Consider the following 17,887-nt stretch of genomic DNA (forward strand, 5'->3'; position numbering starts at 1 on the left):
GTGTGTACTTTTAACACAGCCTCAAGGACGTTCTAGACTCAGGTGGAAAGTCTTCAGACTGTAGTTAGAGGTTTCACCGGCTTAGATAATCACAGTTTGAAGGGCTTCCCCCTGATGCGTTTGACAATGAAGAAGAAAATCATTTCTCCTCAGGGCATTTGGAACGGCAACACAAACATGCTGTGCGCAGCTGCTCTCCCAAGCGTTTGATGTTTTCGTTGGGAGGATGGAGGGCCTGACCTGGACTGTCAGGCTTGGTGGCTTGATCGCTGAAGTCTTTGCGTCCATTATTACCCGGATAATCACTCCATGTACCACCTGCTGGGGCCTCATTTTTTTCCTTTCATTTCTTAAAAAAAGACTCTGTGTTCTAGGCAAGTTGCGAGAACTGATTAACGCCTGGGGGCGCTTGCACATCAGTCGACTCCAGGACCCCAAACGTAAACCAAGTCCTGGGGGCGCCCCCGAGGGGTCATCTCCCCGAACGACAGTGTGCACATCTCTCATTAACAGCCCTTAGTTCCTCTGGGCTCTCTCTCCCCCGCCCCCGCCCCCACCCCTCCTCCCTGAGGCCCTGCCCCCGCCTCATTTTCTCTTCTCCCACGCCCCCGGACCAAGCGTCCCTTCGGTCCAAGTGGGTGGGGGATGTCTACTCTTCGGAGAAGGGGTGCAAAAGGGTTAATGATGAGAGTCGGCGGCCAGGTGGGGCGCCCAAACCCGCCGCGGCGGCCGCGGTGGGCGTCGGAGGTGAGGGGGCGCTGTTCGGACAGCAGTGCGCCGGGTGGCGGGCGGGAGAGCTGCCAGGCTGACGGAGAGGCCGGCTCGAGTGGGGGCCGCTCCGCCGCCGCCGCCGCCGCCGCCGCTGTGATGCGGAGCCGGTGCTGCGCGGGGCGGTGGAGTCAGAGCCCGGGCGCGGGAGCACGAGCTGCATCAGCACCGGAGGCGGCGGCGGCGGCACCTGCACCAGCTCCCGGGCTCCGCGTTGCGCTCTCCGCCCCGCCGCGCCCGGGGTCGCCGCCCGGCACTCTCCATGGATGTCAAGGCGACCCCCAACGGGGTGGCCACCATCGAGGACCGGATCTTGCGAATCACCGGCTACTATGGCTATTACCCGGGTTATTCCAGCCAGAAAAGTAAGACGTCGCGGGGCTACCCTGTTTGAGGCGCCGGAGAGGGGTGGGATGCGGGAGGGAGCGCGGTCCGGACACCTGCAGCCTTTGCCACTGCCGCCAACGCCACGGTTCTAGCGGTGGGGACATAGGGCGAAAAGTGCGTGCGCTGTCCTCGGTGCTGAACCGTGAGAGAGGAACGGGGCCCCGGCCGCTTGCTCCGAGGAGTTTGGAAACAGTCGCAGCCTTCGGAGCGGAGGCGCAGAGGGCATCCGGTGAGCGCTGTAGACGGCCGTCAGCCTGCGCGCCCTGGCTCATCTACGAACGGAGGAGGCTACCATGGCTGTTTACTTATTGGAAAGTCAGCCCGTGGGGCTGCACTCCCCGAAAGCCCCTACTGGGTGCCAGGCTGCGGGCGGGGCGCTGGCGACACAGGCTGGCTAAGTCCCGGGGTGGGGCCAGCGGGGGCGTCCAGACTCGGGTCCGGGTGTCCGCTGGGGTCCGCCTGCTCCCTCCGGGCTGCGGAGATGTTGCCAAAGCGGGAATTACTCCTGTTAAAAAGGTCTTTGGGAGGTTCTCTAACCCGGGCATAGAAAGAACCTGCTTAGGTCTCCGAGTCCCGAGTCCCGAGTCCTGAGTCCTGAGCCCCAGACTCAGCTTGGAGCTCCGAGCCAGAGCCCCAGGCACACGACGAGGGGCGGGCTGATGGTGGAGGAGGCGCGACAAGGCCACCCGCTCGCGCTACCGCTGCACGTCGCGGCTTCCTCTGAGCCCCAGCAGGCTGTTCTGTTCCGTACCCTCTTTCTTCTGGCCAAGCGAAATCCTGTGGCGCGTTTGCGTTCACGGTTCCGGAGCAGTTTTGAGAGGAGGGCGATGGGGCGCTCTTTACTCTGGTCCTCTCCCCCAACACACGACACCCCTGTCTCTATTTACTGGGGTTCGTTCTGTCAAGCGGCCAAAGTGGAGCTTGTTGTTTTTTTTTTTTCTCTATTGGGGAAGTAAGTTGCAGTTTAATTCTCACTCCGGTAGGGTTTCACGTATCTATATCAATACATTTCTGTCGCAATGGATGGAGCTTAATTGATGTTTTTGCTGTTATTTTTAACCAGAGGTTTGGAAGCTCCTAGAAGCATTTCTGACTGGTATTTTTTTCTGTGACATTTGGGGGTGCAATCAACGTTACAGTTTCTCTGAAGCAGACAAACACTGACACATAACCAGAAAACACTTTTTTTTTTTTCTCGTGTAACTCTCTCCCCCACAATGCTTCATCTCTATTGAATAATAATTAGAGAGCTTTCTTCCCTGGACTGTCTTTACATAGATATTTTCTAGTTTAATATTTCATGTGGCTTCAGTTAAGGCCTATCGAATTTGTATGGTTTCTGTCTAGCTGTTTTTAAGATTAAAGGCTTTTATTATTCATTTTTTATACAAAAGTAATTATATAGTGTTAGAGTCTTCTGGAAAGAAAGTAACATACTGTGGAACAAGATTTGAAGACTTCGTACTACAGACTCAAAAGCTCTCTTTTCCCTCCGATATTGGTAAAGGGTTTCTTTGTTAACCTTAGACACTTAAGTGAAAGCACTTAGCATACATGTGAGGATTCCATGGATTTCACCTAGGAATATTTTAATCAGAAACTTTGTTTCCTAAGAGAATGTGGAAGCTGTTTGTAAAATTACAAGGCTCAGGATAGTATATTTTTATAACAATGGAACTTTGGTTAATAAAGAACAAACCCAAAAGAACACTGGAAAAGTGGCATTTTAAATAAAGATGTTTATATTATCTTTTCTTACTTGCTGACATAGGTGCACGTTTCATTTGCCATACAGTAACAAGACAAAAGGAGGGACGAACATTGGCCAAGACAGTAACGGAAGCTAAAAGGGATAAAGATGCATTTGGCATAGCTATTGTGGAGGCACTTACCTAACTTCAGACCACAGAGTTCAAACAGGGAAGGCAGACAAACTCGCAAGGACAGAGAATTACTTGATAGTCAAGTAACTTTCTGGGTTCTTGTGCTTTAAGAGGTAGGGAGAGATTGCCATTTTGCACAGTGAAAGACTAGGAGAGGAGAGCTGGAAGAGGGACAGGCAGCAAAGCACCAGGAAATAATCCTGCCCTTAATGAAGGCTTCAACTAGTAATTAAACAAATAAACACATTGAAGTAAACCAGTACAATATGGTCAATTGATCTAGCTGTTACATGAAATGAGCAACAGCTTGGGAGAAGTCTACAGGAATATATTTATGAAAACACTGAGGTAGGGACTATATAATATGTAAAGGCAAGGTGACTTTCCTGTTTTCCGATTGCTCATGGTATGAGGCGTTAAGGATGGGATGATCTCTTGATATTTAAGCTGTTTACCTTTTTAAAGGTAAGTGGGGACTCACCTGAGGGTATGCACCAATGATCAGTCTTGTGTTAGTGCACTCTGATGCCACCCCTGCCACTCAGGAAAATGAGTACCTTGTCCAGAACAAATTCTAGTAGTCAGGCTGATATAAATACATATATTTTATTCTGATACATATATATGGTACAGAGATAATTAAAGCATTTGTCTAGCCTGGAGTTACTTATGGTCTGCTAGGGGAAATAGATCTATTCATTCAACAGGTGTTAATTGAGCACCTCCTATGTGCCAGAAATATATCAGTGAACAATACAGATAAAAGAAGTTTCTTTTTTGGAGCTTAACTTCTAGTGGGAGGAGACAGATAAATAATAAAAAAAATAAATTATGCTAGTATATTTCAAGGCAGTAGCTGCTTTTTAAAATTTATTTATTTATTTATTTTTCTGAAGCTGGAAATGGGGAGAGATAGACTCCTGCATGCCCACCAGGGGGCGACGCTCTGCCCCTCCGGGGCATCGCTCTGTTGCGACCAGAGCCACTCTAGCGCCTGGGGCAGAGGCCAAGGAGCCATTCCCAGTGCCCGGGCCATCTTTGCTCCAATGGAGCCTCGGCTGCTGGAGGGGAAAAGAGAGACAGAGAGGAAGGAGAGGGGGAGGGGTGGAGAAGCAGATGGGTGCTTCTCCTGTGTGCCCTGGCCGGGAATCGAACCGGGGACTTCTGCACACCAGGCCGACGCTCTACCACTGAGCCAACCGGCCAGGGCAGTAGCTGCTTTTAAAAATTACAACAGGGTAAAAAAATTACAAAGGCTAAAAAATTTCTGAGGCAGGTAGTGATTGTGGCAATTTTAAATAAGGTGGTAAGATAGATCCTCACTGAGGAGGTCATAACTGAGCAAAGACCTGAAGGCTGTGAGAGGGTTAGCCACAAGGGCATCCAGGATGACATTTCAGGCAGAGGGACCAGCCAGTGCAAAGCTCCGAAGCGAAGTATACTTGGCATGCTAGAAAGAGTGCAAGGAGGCCTGCAGGGATGAAATACGTAAACAGTTGAGAAAGTGGTTGGAGATGAGCTCATAGTAGATACAAGGGCTCAGATAAAGTCGAGTCTTATGCCATTGTAAGTCGTTTGGGTTGTACTCTGAATGAAGTGAGGAGTCTTTGCAGGGTTTTGACAGAGGAGTGGTGTGATTTGACTTACCTTTCAACAGGATCAATTTGACTGCTCTATTGGGGCAGGGATGGAAGCAGAGAGACTAGTTAGTATGTTATTATTGTAGTTACCTGTGTGAAAGATGATGGTTTGAATCAGAGTGGTAGCACCAGAGGTGGTCAGATTCTGGACGTATTTGAAATTAAAGCCAATTGGGTTTCTTGATGGGTTGGATATAGCATCTGCAAGAAAGAGAGGAGTAAAAAGTGATCTAACGTTTTCTGATTGGACCAAGTTTGAGTTGCCAGTGGCTGAAGTGTGGAAAGCTTCAAGGTAGAGAAGTTTAGGGGGTCAGGGGATAAGGATAACATTTTGGAAAAAATAAATGTAATTGGAGATGTTAAATAAGCTTGGAGATGCCTAGTTGAAGATATAAAGTAGGGATTTTCCAGCATTTGGGTGTTATCTAAAGCCTAAGATTGATGAGATGTCCAAGAAGTGAATGTATGAATAAAGAGAAGAGGAGCCAGGACTGAACTGTGGGGTTCTCAGTACTCAGAAGTTGAGAGATTGAAGAGAAGAGGGGAAACCATTAAAAGATGCTAGAAAGAGCTCTCTGGGAGGTAGGAGGAAAACCAGGAGCAGTGATACCTTAAAAGCCAGAGAAGAGCTTCAGAGGGAAGGGGTTAGGTGAGTCCAGTGCTGCTGAAAAGTTAAGTAAAATGAAGACTGATAACTGACCATGAATATGGCAACAGAGTATCATTGGTGACCTTGACAATATCAAGTAAAGTAGCATAAAATGGATTAGAATGTGTTTAGAGAGAATTAGAGGAAAGAATTGGAAATGTGAGCATAGACAACTCTTCAAGGATTTTTATGCAAAGCGGAACAGAAGAAATGAGAATAGTTGTGTTTAAGTTTTTGGTTTTTTTTAAGATGTGAGAAGTAACAGCATGCTTGCATGCACATGAGAATGCTTCACTAGAGAAAGAAAAATTAGTGATTTTGGAGAGATAGGGTATCAAATTTAGTGCATATGAGAAGGAACATTGCTTTAGATAGGAGCATGGATATAGGGCAGAGTGTGTGGGTGCAGGCTCTGGAAGATGGATAATTGAGATGGTGGGAGTCTGCTGAGGTTTTCTTCTGGTTGCTTTAGCTTTCTTCAAATAGGAAGAGAGGTCATCCACTGAGTGAGGATTGGGAGGAGGTGGTAGGTTTGGAGAAGAGAGAAACTGTGAATAGTTAAATAGAAAGAGTGCATGAATTGGGGAAGCATAGTAAGCTTGCCTGGTTGCTTTAAAAAGCCTATTTAGAGTTCTTGGTCACAAATTTAAAGCGAAACCAGGCACATGGTTGTTGCATTCTTTGACACAGTGGAGACATGGAGCAAGTGAAGAGAAAGATTTAACTAGAGTTGCAGATTATCCAAAGGATATAGTAAAATAATAGCAGGAAAAAGTTGTGAAGGTATTCAATAAAAGTATTATTATAATGATTGACCATAGAATTAATTTAAAATTTTTTATGTATTAATTTTAGAAAGAGAGGAAGAGAGAGAGAGAGAAGAGAGAGAGAGAGAGAGAATGTGTATTTGTTATTTCAATTATTTATGCATTCATTGGTTGATTCTTGTATGTGCCCTGACTGAAGATCAAACCCCAACGCTGGCATATAGGGATGATGTTCTAACCAACTGAGCTACCTGTCCAGGGGTGACTGTAGAATTTAAAGCTGGTAAGTTGAGGAGAGAGGAAATCTAGATGATTGGGGAGAGTGAAAAACGGTAGGATCAATAGATTGGAAATGTCTGTGGGGTCAAAGGCTAATGGAAGTTAGCTGAAAGGTAAGGGGTGGTGGTAAAAAACATAAGAGGGTTATATACTATATGAAGTCATTTACATAATTCAAGTCAAAGGCTAAATCCATTTTTAGTATTCCATTATTTGTATTTTGGGGGTGAGCCTTCTTTCTGTGTTTATATAGGAGGCAGTATATTGATGGGTAGTGAACTAAAACCATAGTGGTTTAGAAATTGATTCTAGTCTTTAACCTGCCAGCAACTGGCTCTGACACCTGGGACACTTCTCTTTGTAGATATCAATTAGTTTCCTTGTTTGTAAAAAAGAGGGTAGGAGTCACTGTCTCAAAACAGCCATGCAGTAGGTCACTGTTGACAGCCTTCGAAACATCTCACCCTGTACAAAAGAAGCTCACTCAGTAAACTCGAATAATATGTTGCCTCTGCTCACTCCACCTTCTATCTCTGATAGTGGCCAGTTGCCTCTTTGTTCCATGTTGACCTTTTGCTTTTTCTATACCCCATAAGTGACCAGGTTCTGTGGTTGTTTTCTCTTGGCAGTTGCAAACGTAAGGCAAGACATTTCCCCCTTACCCTGATCCTATATCTGACCATTCCATGTCTAAAAGGAACTCTCATTTCTGGCTCCTCTGGTTCTCTGAATTCTCCAGTTGCCACAATGACTTAGCATTTCCCAAAGTTCTAGCCTCGGCGATCTTTTATTAGTCTTTACTTTTTGTTTTCCCTGAGTGGTTCATTCATTCCCATGGCTTCGCCATCTTCTATGTGTCTGTATTTCTAGATCCACTCTTTCTGAATCCATATTTCAAACTCCCTACCTGGATGTCCTCTAGGCATGTCACACATAAAACTAAATTCATCATCTTGTCCTTAAATGTACTTTTTCCTACTTATTATGTTTTTTAATTTCTAATATCTGTATCTAACCAATTGCCCAGAAACTGGCATTATCCTTAAACTCTCCCCTCTCCCCATACCTCATAACACTTAACATTCTATCTATCCCACTCCAAATATGGGCTTTCTATCCTTATTTTTACTGCCTTAGTTCTAGCCATCATATCTTTTGCCCAGCCTCAAATCCTTCTAATCCAGTATGCACACCTTAACATTTAATTCCCTTCAATGAAAATCTGCTTACCTCATTTTCTTGATCAATTGCATGAAATAAATCTTCCTTTTTCTGTGTAATAAAGCACGAACTCCTTAACATGCCACAATCTGAGCCCACCTTACATTGTTCTGTTTTAGTACAAATTTCCCCCCTAATTGCCAAAGTAATGCATGCTGAATGCAGAAAATCTGAAAGGCAGAGACACAAAGAGAGATTAAAACAAAATTATGTGTAATTTCATCACCCAGAGGTGATTAGTGTTAATATTTTGGTTAACACTACCCTTTGGCCTTTTTTTTTTATAACTGTATAAACACATGCAAATATTTTTTATTTCATATCAAACATTTCTCTCATTGGTCTATATATTTATAATAAGTTAAATTTAATATACGAATAGTCTTCTAAATATTTAAGCACCTTAATCATCTTAAATTGTTGGATTTTTTAGTCCAATTTTTCTTTTTTTAAATTTCACAGCCTACATGGCCTCCACAAACCTGGTCATAGTCTCAGTAAGCAGCTCCTTATTTTTATACCATGATAGTCCTCTTACTTTTCTGCTTCTCAGAACCTTTTTTTACACCTACGGATGGAGTGTCTTCCTCTCCTGTTTCCTTCCTCGCACCTTGGAAAGCTCCTATGTATCATGAAAGGCTGAATTTAAATGCACTGCCCTCTGTAAGACTACCTTGCTGGCCCAGGCTGGGCTGATCCTCCTGCTTCTGTAATACTGTGTACTCACCTAAGCTCTAGCATTTAACACATGTTCGGGACTGTTTACACCAGGCTGTCTCACCCACTGAGCAGGGGAGGGTAAAGACTTATCTCTGTTTATTGATTTTCCTCTTAGAAAAGTGACTAGTACATTCTGAGGGCTCAATAAAGTTTATTGTTCTAGTGAATGAGTAATTATAGTTGCCTCTTAAAAAATTGGAGTGTTAATTATTTTCACACAAAATAAAAAGAGTACATAATGGTAGTGTTTGGAAGAAAACAACAAAAAAAAAATTACTAGCCATGAATGAATTAAACAGATGTGCCTATTCAAAGAATGAGAATACATCAAATGGTATTTTATGATTACTTTACCTTTGTGGTTGTAACTTCCGCATTTGTGTCTTTCTTATTCTTTTCATAATATTTTCTGTTCGAGAATGAGGGAGAAGGCAATTAAAAATATACAGAGCAGTATAAAGTTACTAGAATTATAAGAAATAAAATGTGCCCTCCCCCCCTGAAGTGGTTACTATTGGTCTTCATGGTACAATATTAATATGACTCTTAAGCACCCTAACTAGAGTAAGTTATAAAAGTGTTTCTTAGTGGTAAAATGAATGCACCAAACATTTCTCTAAGTTCATATTCTGTTTATATCCTGATAATAAGCTCTATGCTTTTTGTATATATATGATAGGTAGTATTTTGTAAACAATTATAATTACCACGGGTATGTAGTATTGAGAAGTCTTTGTAACAGTGTTTTTAACTATGACATATAAGGGTTATGTTTATGCTGAATATTATTTTAGATGCTGTTAATGTTGGATAATATGGTAGCTTTTACAATGTTAATTTTGATGTGTATTTTGGTTAATTTCCTTCCAATCTTCCTACAGCATACAGGGTTTCACTTCTTGATTTATTGACAAATGTGAACTATAGTGTAGTCACAGTTCTGATATGTAGATAATTCTGTGCCCTGCTTCTTCTCCACTTAACATTTTAGGGTAAGCCTTTCTTATGTTTTTGCATTTATCTGCTTTGAGAGGTTGAAATTAGATTCTCCTTTCAAAAATCTTGGCTTAAAAATTTTGGGAAAGCCAGTTCTCAGTTATTTGACACTAAATACAAGAGAGAAACCTGGAGTGTTAGTGAGGGCCTGTTTAGTTTCTAGTCACAGGATTGCACTTGAACTGGCTTTAGTAACATGGAAGCCACTGGAAGGATCCTGGGGTCTCCCATGGGTTTTAGGCGCAGGCATAAAGATAAAGTAGGATAAGGTTGAGTAAGTTCCTGGAGGGCTGTGGTGGAAACGGGAAGCCCTCTTTCTCTGCCTCTCATCTCTTTTTCTGGCACATGGTCTCCATTCTTGTCTCTTGCTGCAGGCTGACTTTCTGTATTTTCTTGTGCAAATGGTTGAAAATAGCATCTGCCAGCAGTTCCCGTGTTTTGATGTCCTTTATTCAAGAGAGCAGGAAGATAGAGCAAGAATCTCTCACTTCTAAGTCAGGATTCCTGAGGAAAGGGACTTGGCTTAATTTGTGCCAAGTGCACACTCTTGATCTATTGACTGTGGTGGTTTTGGGCAAGGTCAAGTTAGCAATCATAGCTGCCAGAGGCTCTCTCCTGTAACCTATTGACTGTGGGGGAAGAGGAAATTTACATAGAAAAAAAGCAATTGGCTAGATGGGACAGTCAACTTAATAGCTGTTTGGTTCAGAGCTTTGCATAAAAAGTTTTTCATATCAGATTATAGGTTTCATTCAAGATTGATCTTCCCTTTCTTCTGATCCTGACAGCCCTCAGTGTATCTAAATAATATTTAGTGAAGTTATAGACACTACATTCCTACTAACTGAGAAAATCCAAATGTCTCTTTAGCGTATAAATCTCTAGGGAGTTCTGTTTAAAAATTCCCCGGCCAGTACTGTAGATTGCTTACTAAGTTTTATTGTCGTGCTACTGGTTACATCAAGTTTGGAAGAAATGTTTCTTTTTCTAGGTCAGATAGGGCAACATACCAGTTTCTTCAGACTATTGAGGATGACATTTAACACTGGTTTTTTAAAACGGGGATTGAAATTATACTGTTCTATAGTTTGTGATTTTCTCTATTTTGTCTTGGGCTAATGTTAAGATGGTACTAGTAAGGTGTCAATAATGGTTTTATGGTTTTGAAAACCAGATATACTAAGAATTATTTATCCTTTGAGAAGCTAAGATGCCTAACGGTGCTAGATCCTGTAGATTTTGGCTGCTGACATTTTGCTAAGCCCAAGGTCATGTGATCTTGGTGTCTTTCTCATATTTTTGTTTATTTCCATGTTTAATCATAAGAAAGATCCAGAATGAATGAAGTAGGAGCCATTTGGAGCACAATCTTCCCTGCTGGAGTTATGGTGGCAGGTGTTAAAGCATCCATACACATTTCTACTTCCCAGGGACTTTTTAAAGTGAACATATTAGAAGTTGAGAACTTTTAATTTCTTCTAAATTTTTGTAAAATACTGAGCACTTGAAATGGAACTTCTTATCTTGCCCTCTAGTCCTCATGCACATAGCACCCTTTGTAGTTATTTAAAAGCAATAATTGAATATAATTCCTTCTGGTTAATAACCTGAGTGACTTCCTGTGTCTCTTTGGAAAACTGCAAAACACTAAACCCAGCCTCCAAGGTCTAATATGGTTGGATTCTTCATGGGGCACACTCTTCCATGCTCTCATTCTGCTTTGCTCATACAAGCACGTGCTCCAGGCCCCTTCCTTCTTCTGGGCTGGTGAACAAGTTCCTCCCTCTTCCTGATGTTACCTGGCTGGTGCTTAGACATCTCTCAGGTCTCGTATTAAGTGCCACTGCCTCAGAGAGACCTTTCCAGCTCTACACTTCTCTCATCTCATGCACTTTTTTTTTTATAGCACTTATTACAACTGCAGTTACAATTTATGTTGCTTTGGGGGGCTGTTTAATGTCTTTCTTGCTCATTAGTCTCTTAGCTCCCTAAAAGAAGGAAGGGATCTGATTTGTTCAGCTCTATGTACCCATCACACAGAACAATGCCTATGCACTCTATAAATATCTGTTGCATGATTAAACCTTGTTAAAAATTAATTAGACTTAAAAAAATTTAATTTTATTTGGAATATTTTTAGACTTACAGAAAATCTGAAAAGATAATAGGGAGTTCCTGTATACCCCTCACCTGGTTTCTCCCATTATTATCACTTTACATTAGTGATGTACATTTGTCAGACCTAAAGACCCAATGCTGGTCCATTACCATTGATTAAAACCTAAGCTTTATTTGGATTTCACTAATTTTTCCATTAAGATTCTCTTTCCGTTCCAGGATCCCATCCAGGATTCTGCATTACACTTAGTTGTCATATCTCTTAAATAGGCTTTTAATGCATTTAATTTGAAAAGATAATTTTAATTCTATAGGAACTTCCTGCTCGATTTTTTTAGGGCTTGGATCAGATCACATTTGAAAATTTAACTGCTAGTTTTCAAGGTGACATTGGATTAAATTCATGTTTGAAATGACCTATGACTTAACATGGTAATTACATAGTATCTTAAAAGACTGTTCTACAGGATAAAGCAGTAGTTTTTAGCATTTCTGCTTTTTAACATTTTGGGTGAAATACTAATCTTTGAAAATGTAAATAAAGCTATAAAATTACCCCTCCTTCCTAAATGTATATATACATGAAACATTTTTATGCAGTTTATTTTATTACACTAGAAGTTTATGAATTCACAGGAACAGCCTATAGAAATAATAATTCCAACAAACTGCATCTATTTTATCTTATGAGAATGGCTGCAAAATGTAATGGCAATGCCTGAAAAAAATGGCAATAATTAAAATTTGTTAACTAAAATAAACATAAACTTAGTTTTAATCAAAAGTGAATTTTGGGCCCTGGCCGGTTGGCTCAGTGGTAGAGCATCGGCCTGGCATGCAGAAGTCCCGGGTTCGATTCCCGGCCAGGGCACACAGGAGAGGCGCCCATCTGGTTCTCCACCCCTCCCCCTCTCCTTCCTCTCTGTCTCTCTCTTTCCCTCCCACAGCTAAGGCTCCATTGGAGCAAAGATGGCCCGGGCGCTGGGGATGGCTCTGTGGCCTCTGCTTCAGGCGCTAAAGTGGCTCTGGTCGCAACATAGCGACTCCCAGGATGGGCAGAGCATCGCCCCCTGGTGGGCAGAGCGTCGCCCCTGGTGGGCGTGCCGGGTGGATCCCGGTCGGGCGCATGCGGGAGTCTGTCTGACTGTCTCTCCCCATTTCCAGCTTCAGAAAAATACAAAAAAAAAAAAAAAGTGAATTTTGTAAGAAAGCTTTTGCAATGTGGATTGAATAAGAAGCTGAAATTCTGGTGTGGTCTTAGGCATGGAAGTATGCTGCTCATCTTTGACATTCAGTTGACTTCAACTTGATTTAACTTTTAACACCTCCTAAAAACTTTACCTTTCAAGGATATGAGGTAGCAAAGTTAGAAATTCCATAATTTATTTTGCAGGTAAAGGGTGAATGTGTATTAAGAAACACCAGAATTCCCATGAACTCTTCAAGTTGAATTAAAGCCACATTATTTTATTTGTACTAAAGTCAATGATGTCATCTTTGAGGTGAGAGCTGTATCCTCCATCCTGTCTTTGTCAGCAGAGAAAGAATGATGAAATCATGTCTCAATATTAAGGTTATCTAAGCAGAATTAGCCTTCAAATATATCCTGCTGTGTATCCAGGTACCTCCAGAGTGTTTGTCTGTACAGACATTTTATGACACATTGTCATTCTGGATCCTTATTTTCCTGAGGAGCTGTGCTTTCATAAAAACTTGTGGTCTTCGCTGCGTGATAATAGTGACTTTAAAGTTTTCGGTGAAAAAATGTATCATGCTATATTATCTGTATAAATTAAGCAAAGTGAAGTATGAACTTCTTCTTACTGAGCTGACTGTTCTAAAGGTGGGTTTCCCTTTTCTCTCTGTAAGAATATAAAGCAAAATTCAGCTAAATAAATTTGAAGATCTAATTGGCTTTGCATTTTTTCAGCATATCATGAATCAGGCAACATCCATCTAGTAAATAGAAGGGCACTCCAAGAGGCTGTACAGAATAGAAGGTTTTTATAGGAAGAAGGGTGGGACAAAGAAACAAAAGAAAATAAGGGATTATGTTTTAGACCAAGACATCCTTTGGAGAGAGAACAGCAAGGGTTTTTTATCATTTAGATTATCTTTTCTTTCAATGGGGGATGGAGCAACCCCACATGACAGATTACTGGTGCTTGACGAGAACATTCCAGACTGAATATTAAGATTGCATTTCTGGGAGAGGTTGAAACTGCAATTAGATCAGGTATTAAATCTAGGTTTGGTATCATGGGCTTTTAGCATGAGTGATGCCATTTTGGGCCTGTAATTTTTCTCTTTTGCATCTCAAAGGTGATACAAATGTCTTCCTAAATATCTTTCAAAGATTTCCAGTCATGGTTTCTGGAAAGATATTAGCTTCCAGGAAATATAGGAGAGTGCCACGCTCTCTTCATTGGCTCTAATGAAATGGACTGTCAAGGCAATAAAAAAGGTTCCTTCTGGGATTGCTGATGATATTTTGGGTGCTACTACATGCTGGTATATAAAGCAGCAAGTTACACTGATGTGAAAAGCTGCTTTCATCACTAAAGCAGCACAACCTACTTTTCTCTCCACGTACAATTTGTTAAACATTGTAACCTTTCATACTTTCTAAAAGAAACTCACAGAGTAGGCATGCTCTGCAGATGACATTCATACACACAGAAAAGCAGGAGTTGGAAGCTGTGTGAGATTTACAGTTATTTGCTAACATAAAATAGCATAGTTGCTAAAATCTTCAATGTTTGCATCAAAATTATGGCAAATGAGTGTTTGGGGAAAAGAGTTTATTTTATAAAGGCACTGATTTCATTTTTATCTCTTGCTGCAGACCATGATCCAGTTTATCCTTTTCCAAAGCACACTGGTTCCCACAGTCTCTCTAGAATGAATTTGGCTGCAAGTAAAGGACACTCAACTTATATTGGCTTATGCATTGAGGAAATTTATTCTTTTAAATAGCAGGTAGCTGAGAGGTGGGGTGACCGACTTAAATGATTTATGCTATAATAAAGTGCCAGATTCTAATCTTTTTCCCCCGTGTTCTTCATTTCTTGGTTTGTGTGTTGTACTTTGTTGAATATTTTCTTGACTTTATTTTCAAATTCTTCTATTAAGTTCTTCCACTTAAAGTTTCATTTAAAATTGTAGTAGCTTTCTTGTTTCCTTAATATTTCTTTTAAAATTATGACATCTTAATTTTATTTTATGAATAGAGTAACTTCTTTTATTCCCTGAGGATATTACTGACATGCTTTTTTATTTTTATTTATTTTTATTTGTTTTTTGTATTTTTCTGAAATGAGAAGCGGGTAGGCAGAGAGACAGACTCCCACATGTGCCCGACCAGGATACATTTGGCATGTCCACCAGGGGGCGATGCTCTGCCCATCTGGGGTGGTTGCTTCGTTGCAACTGGAACCATTCTAGTGCCTGAGGCAGAGGCCATGGAGCCATCCTCAGCGCCTGGGCCAACTTTGCTCCAATGGAGTCTTGGCTGTGGGAGGTGAAGAGAGACAGAGAGAGAAAGGAAAGGGTGAAGGATGGAGAAGCAGATGAGCGCTTCTTCTGTGTGCGCTGGCCGGGAATTGAACCCGGGACATCCACAGTCTGGGCCAACACTCTATCTTTGAGCCAACTGGCCAGGGTCTGCTTTTTTATTTTGAATGGGCTGTTTCCTCCCAGTTACTTTTAGGAGTTTTAAAATTATTGTTAGCCAATATTCTTGGATGTTTTGTGATCTTTGTTTATCTGTTTATATCCTGGAGTATAGGACTCTAAAACTATTTGGAAGCGGTGAGACAGTTGAAGACGTCAAGAACTATGAAGGGTCTTACCCCGTTTTCAAGTTAGCCTGTTACAGTTTCATGGATGCTAGTAGAAGACATGAAATTCATGGGTCAGATACAAAGGACTTTATTATTCACAGTTAAGCAAGTAGCATGAGCTTCACACTCATAGGGGCTCCCTTTGCTCCTCAAGTTCCACAAGGACTTCCTCTCTATGTGAAAATTTTGAGTCACAGCTGAAGAATCCTGAGCTTAGAGAATCCCAGTTATTTATAATGGCCTACTACAAAACCAGCCAAGCTTTGCTCCAGACATGAGCAGAAAAACCTGCCTTCTATTCTACAGGGAGACATTATCTCTACCTTTCAAGCTGTATACTATACAGGGTCTTGAAAAAGTAGTCCAGGAAAAAGGCTCTCGGTTCCTACACGAGATGTTGAGAAATGGAAGAGAGATCTACAGAAACTTGTCAAACAGTTGGGCTGTTTCCTTGGGAACCTTCAATATCATTTTCTTAATATCTGGTCTTTGGGAACATAAAAAGCTTTTCTAATCTCTTGACTAGCTGCTAGCATTCTGGGAACCAAGTAGGAAAGAAGCCTGGGCATCTCAGTGAGCAGTGTGCATAGATTCACATGAGTCATTCATGATTTTGGTATGATTCCCCAATATTCAACCATGCCTAGTATTCCCGCAGACTCTCGTTTGAGTCTGTCCAGAGAATAAAGCTCTGGCTTTTGCCAGAGTGAAGGGAGGCAAGTCAGATGGTACACAGAGTGATGGTGGAGATTGAAAAGCCCTTTGCCCTCTTAAACAGGCTAAACCGATGATTTTAGCCCCATTGTCCTCCCTCTTATAGTGGTAGCTGGTAACTGTGGGAAATTCTGTTGTTGTAAATTGGACTAATGGCCATTTTCTGTACCCTTATAGTCTAGGTTTCAGTTTCCTTAGGCCTGACAAGTCTTTTACTACTTTCCAGCTTCTAAAATTTTGTTATTATCTTCTCTCCTGATTCTTGTGGATTAATGCCTTTAAAAACAAATTCAATAATAGTCATTTTAGCAGAATTTCCTGAATGAACAAATAAAGGTATGTGTATTCAATCAGCCATTTTTACCAGGAAGGAACATTGTACTTTTTATTTATATTTCTTGAAATCTTCCAGTGTAAACTGGATCTACTATACACCAAGGCAAATGCTTTATTTATAGTGGCAGAGGTCATTATCTTTATTTCTTCCCAGTGGGAAGCTATTTTAAATGTCCTAACATGGGGGCCAATAACATTGTGCATTATTCGTTTCTTGATCTGAATGCTCTTTTTGCAGATGTTTTTAGTTTATGAAAATACCAAGCAGTGAATTTAAGGTCTGCGTTCTTTTCTGTATGCATGTTATATTGCAATAAAAATTTTATTTTAAAAAGTGTACGTGACATGACTAGGTATTCCTAGCATCCAGTCAATTTACCCTTGATTTTAATAAAACATTGAATTGTAACTTGAAAATAGTTTTTTAACTTTTAAAGTAACATCAAATAAATAATTTCTTTTGTGTGTTCCCCGTTCACTAACCTCTAAATGCATCCCCTAATCCCTTACCGGTGTGAGAAAAGTGGTTTCTCAAATACTTTGCTGCATATTAGAAACTCCTGGGAGTTCTAAAAAAGTATCCTAAAGCCAAGACTGCATTCCATTCTAATTAAACAGAACCCAGAATCTCCAGGACTGAAACCCAGACTTCAGTACTTTTGAAAGCTCCCAGGAGCAGCCAATAAACGGCCAAGACTGTGAACACGAGTCTAGGGCAATGCTTCTCCAACTACCTGTGGTGAAGAAGCAGTTTCTCTTTTAAAACTTTTCACTCATTATGTATCAAAACTCGTACGAAATCAGTGAAAATGAACTGACAGAAAAAAGAATCCTACTCCTAAATATCACAGCAATGTCAACTTGCTATCAAGTTTTTTCCATGCTTACCCTCAATTTCTGTGTTTCTCTTGCCACAGACTGCTAACAGTTCATGGCCATTACCTGTCTGCAGAGCACCCTTTGATTAGCACCAATTACTTAAAACACTGGAATACTCTGTTTCCCAGCACAAGCTGAATACCTGGATCTTTTGTCTCTCTGGAGGCCAAGGGGGAGTTGGTCCTGGGCCCTGGCGTGTGTGTTCCCGCCATTTCCTACAGCCCCGCTGACATAGTGCATCCAGTCTGGTGATTTCTGGGCTCTGACAGCATGGGGTCAGAGCCCATAATAACTCAAGGCCTCGCTTGAGATTTTTCAAGTGTTGCTTCCCGTCAGCTATATCAATGTAGGAAATGCTCTTGACTACTAAAATCTTAGCATGGGATCTCATGTACATTTGTGGTGGATCTATTCTTTGAGCTGTATGTACAAGAGAATTTCAGAGAAAAATCCATTAAAGACTCTCAGGAACAGAGACAGATTAAGGTTGGTTGAGGCCCCGGGCACAGAAGAAAAAGTTGGGCCCCTGACATTAGAAAAAAGTGTAAAGTTGGGGTTTTGCGGGACCCTTCAGAAGTCAGGGCCCAGGGTGCGTGCCCGGTGCACCCGCTGTTAAATCTGCCTTTGCTCAGGAACAAAAAATCCACTTCACTCTTTGTGATTTTGTGCCTGAGGATAGAATACAATG

The 17,887-nt window shown here is 41.6% G+C and overlaps 1 protein-coding gene across 1 annotated transcript in view; it reads left to right on the forward strand.

Moving 5' to 3' along the window:
- Positions 1 to 931: 931 nt before the first annotated feature.
- SLC35F4 (solute carrier family 35 member F4) overlaps positions 932 to 17,887 on the forward strand; it is a 203,607-nt gene continuing 186,651 nt past the window's right edge. The window contains exon 1 of the mRNA XM_066341971.1: positions 932 to 1,133. Coding sequence (XP_066198068.1) covers positions 1,031 to 1,133 — 103 coding nt within the window. The 5' untranslated portion in view covers positions 932 to 1,030. The remainder of the gene's footprint in view (positions 1,134 to 17,887) is intronic.

Source organism: Saccopteryx leptura, chromosome 6 (genome assembly GCF_036850995.1).
Source record: "Saccopteryx leptura isolate mSacLep1 chromosome 6, mSacLep1_pri_phased_curated, whole genome shotgun sequence".
NCBI lineage: Eukaryota > Metazoa > Chordata > Mammalia > Chiroptera > Emballonuridae > Saccopteryx > Saccopteryx leptura.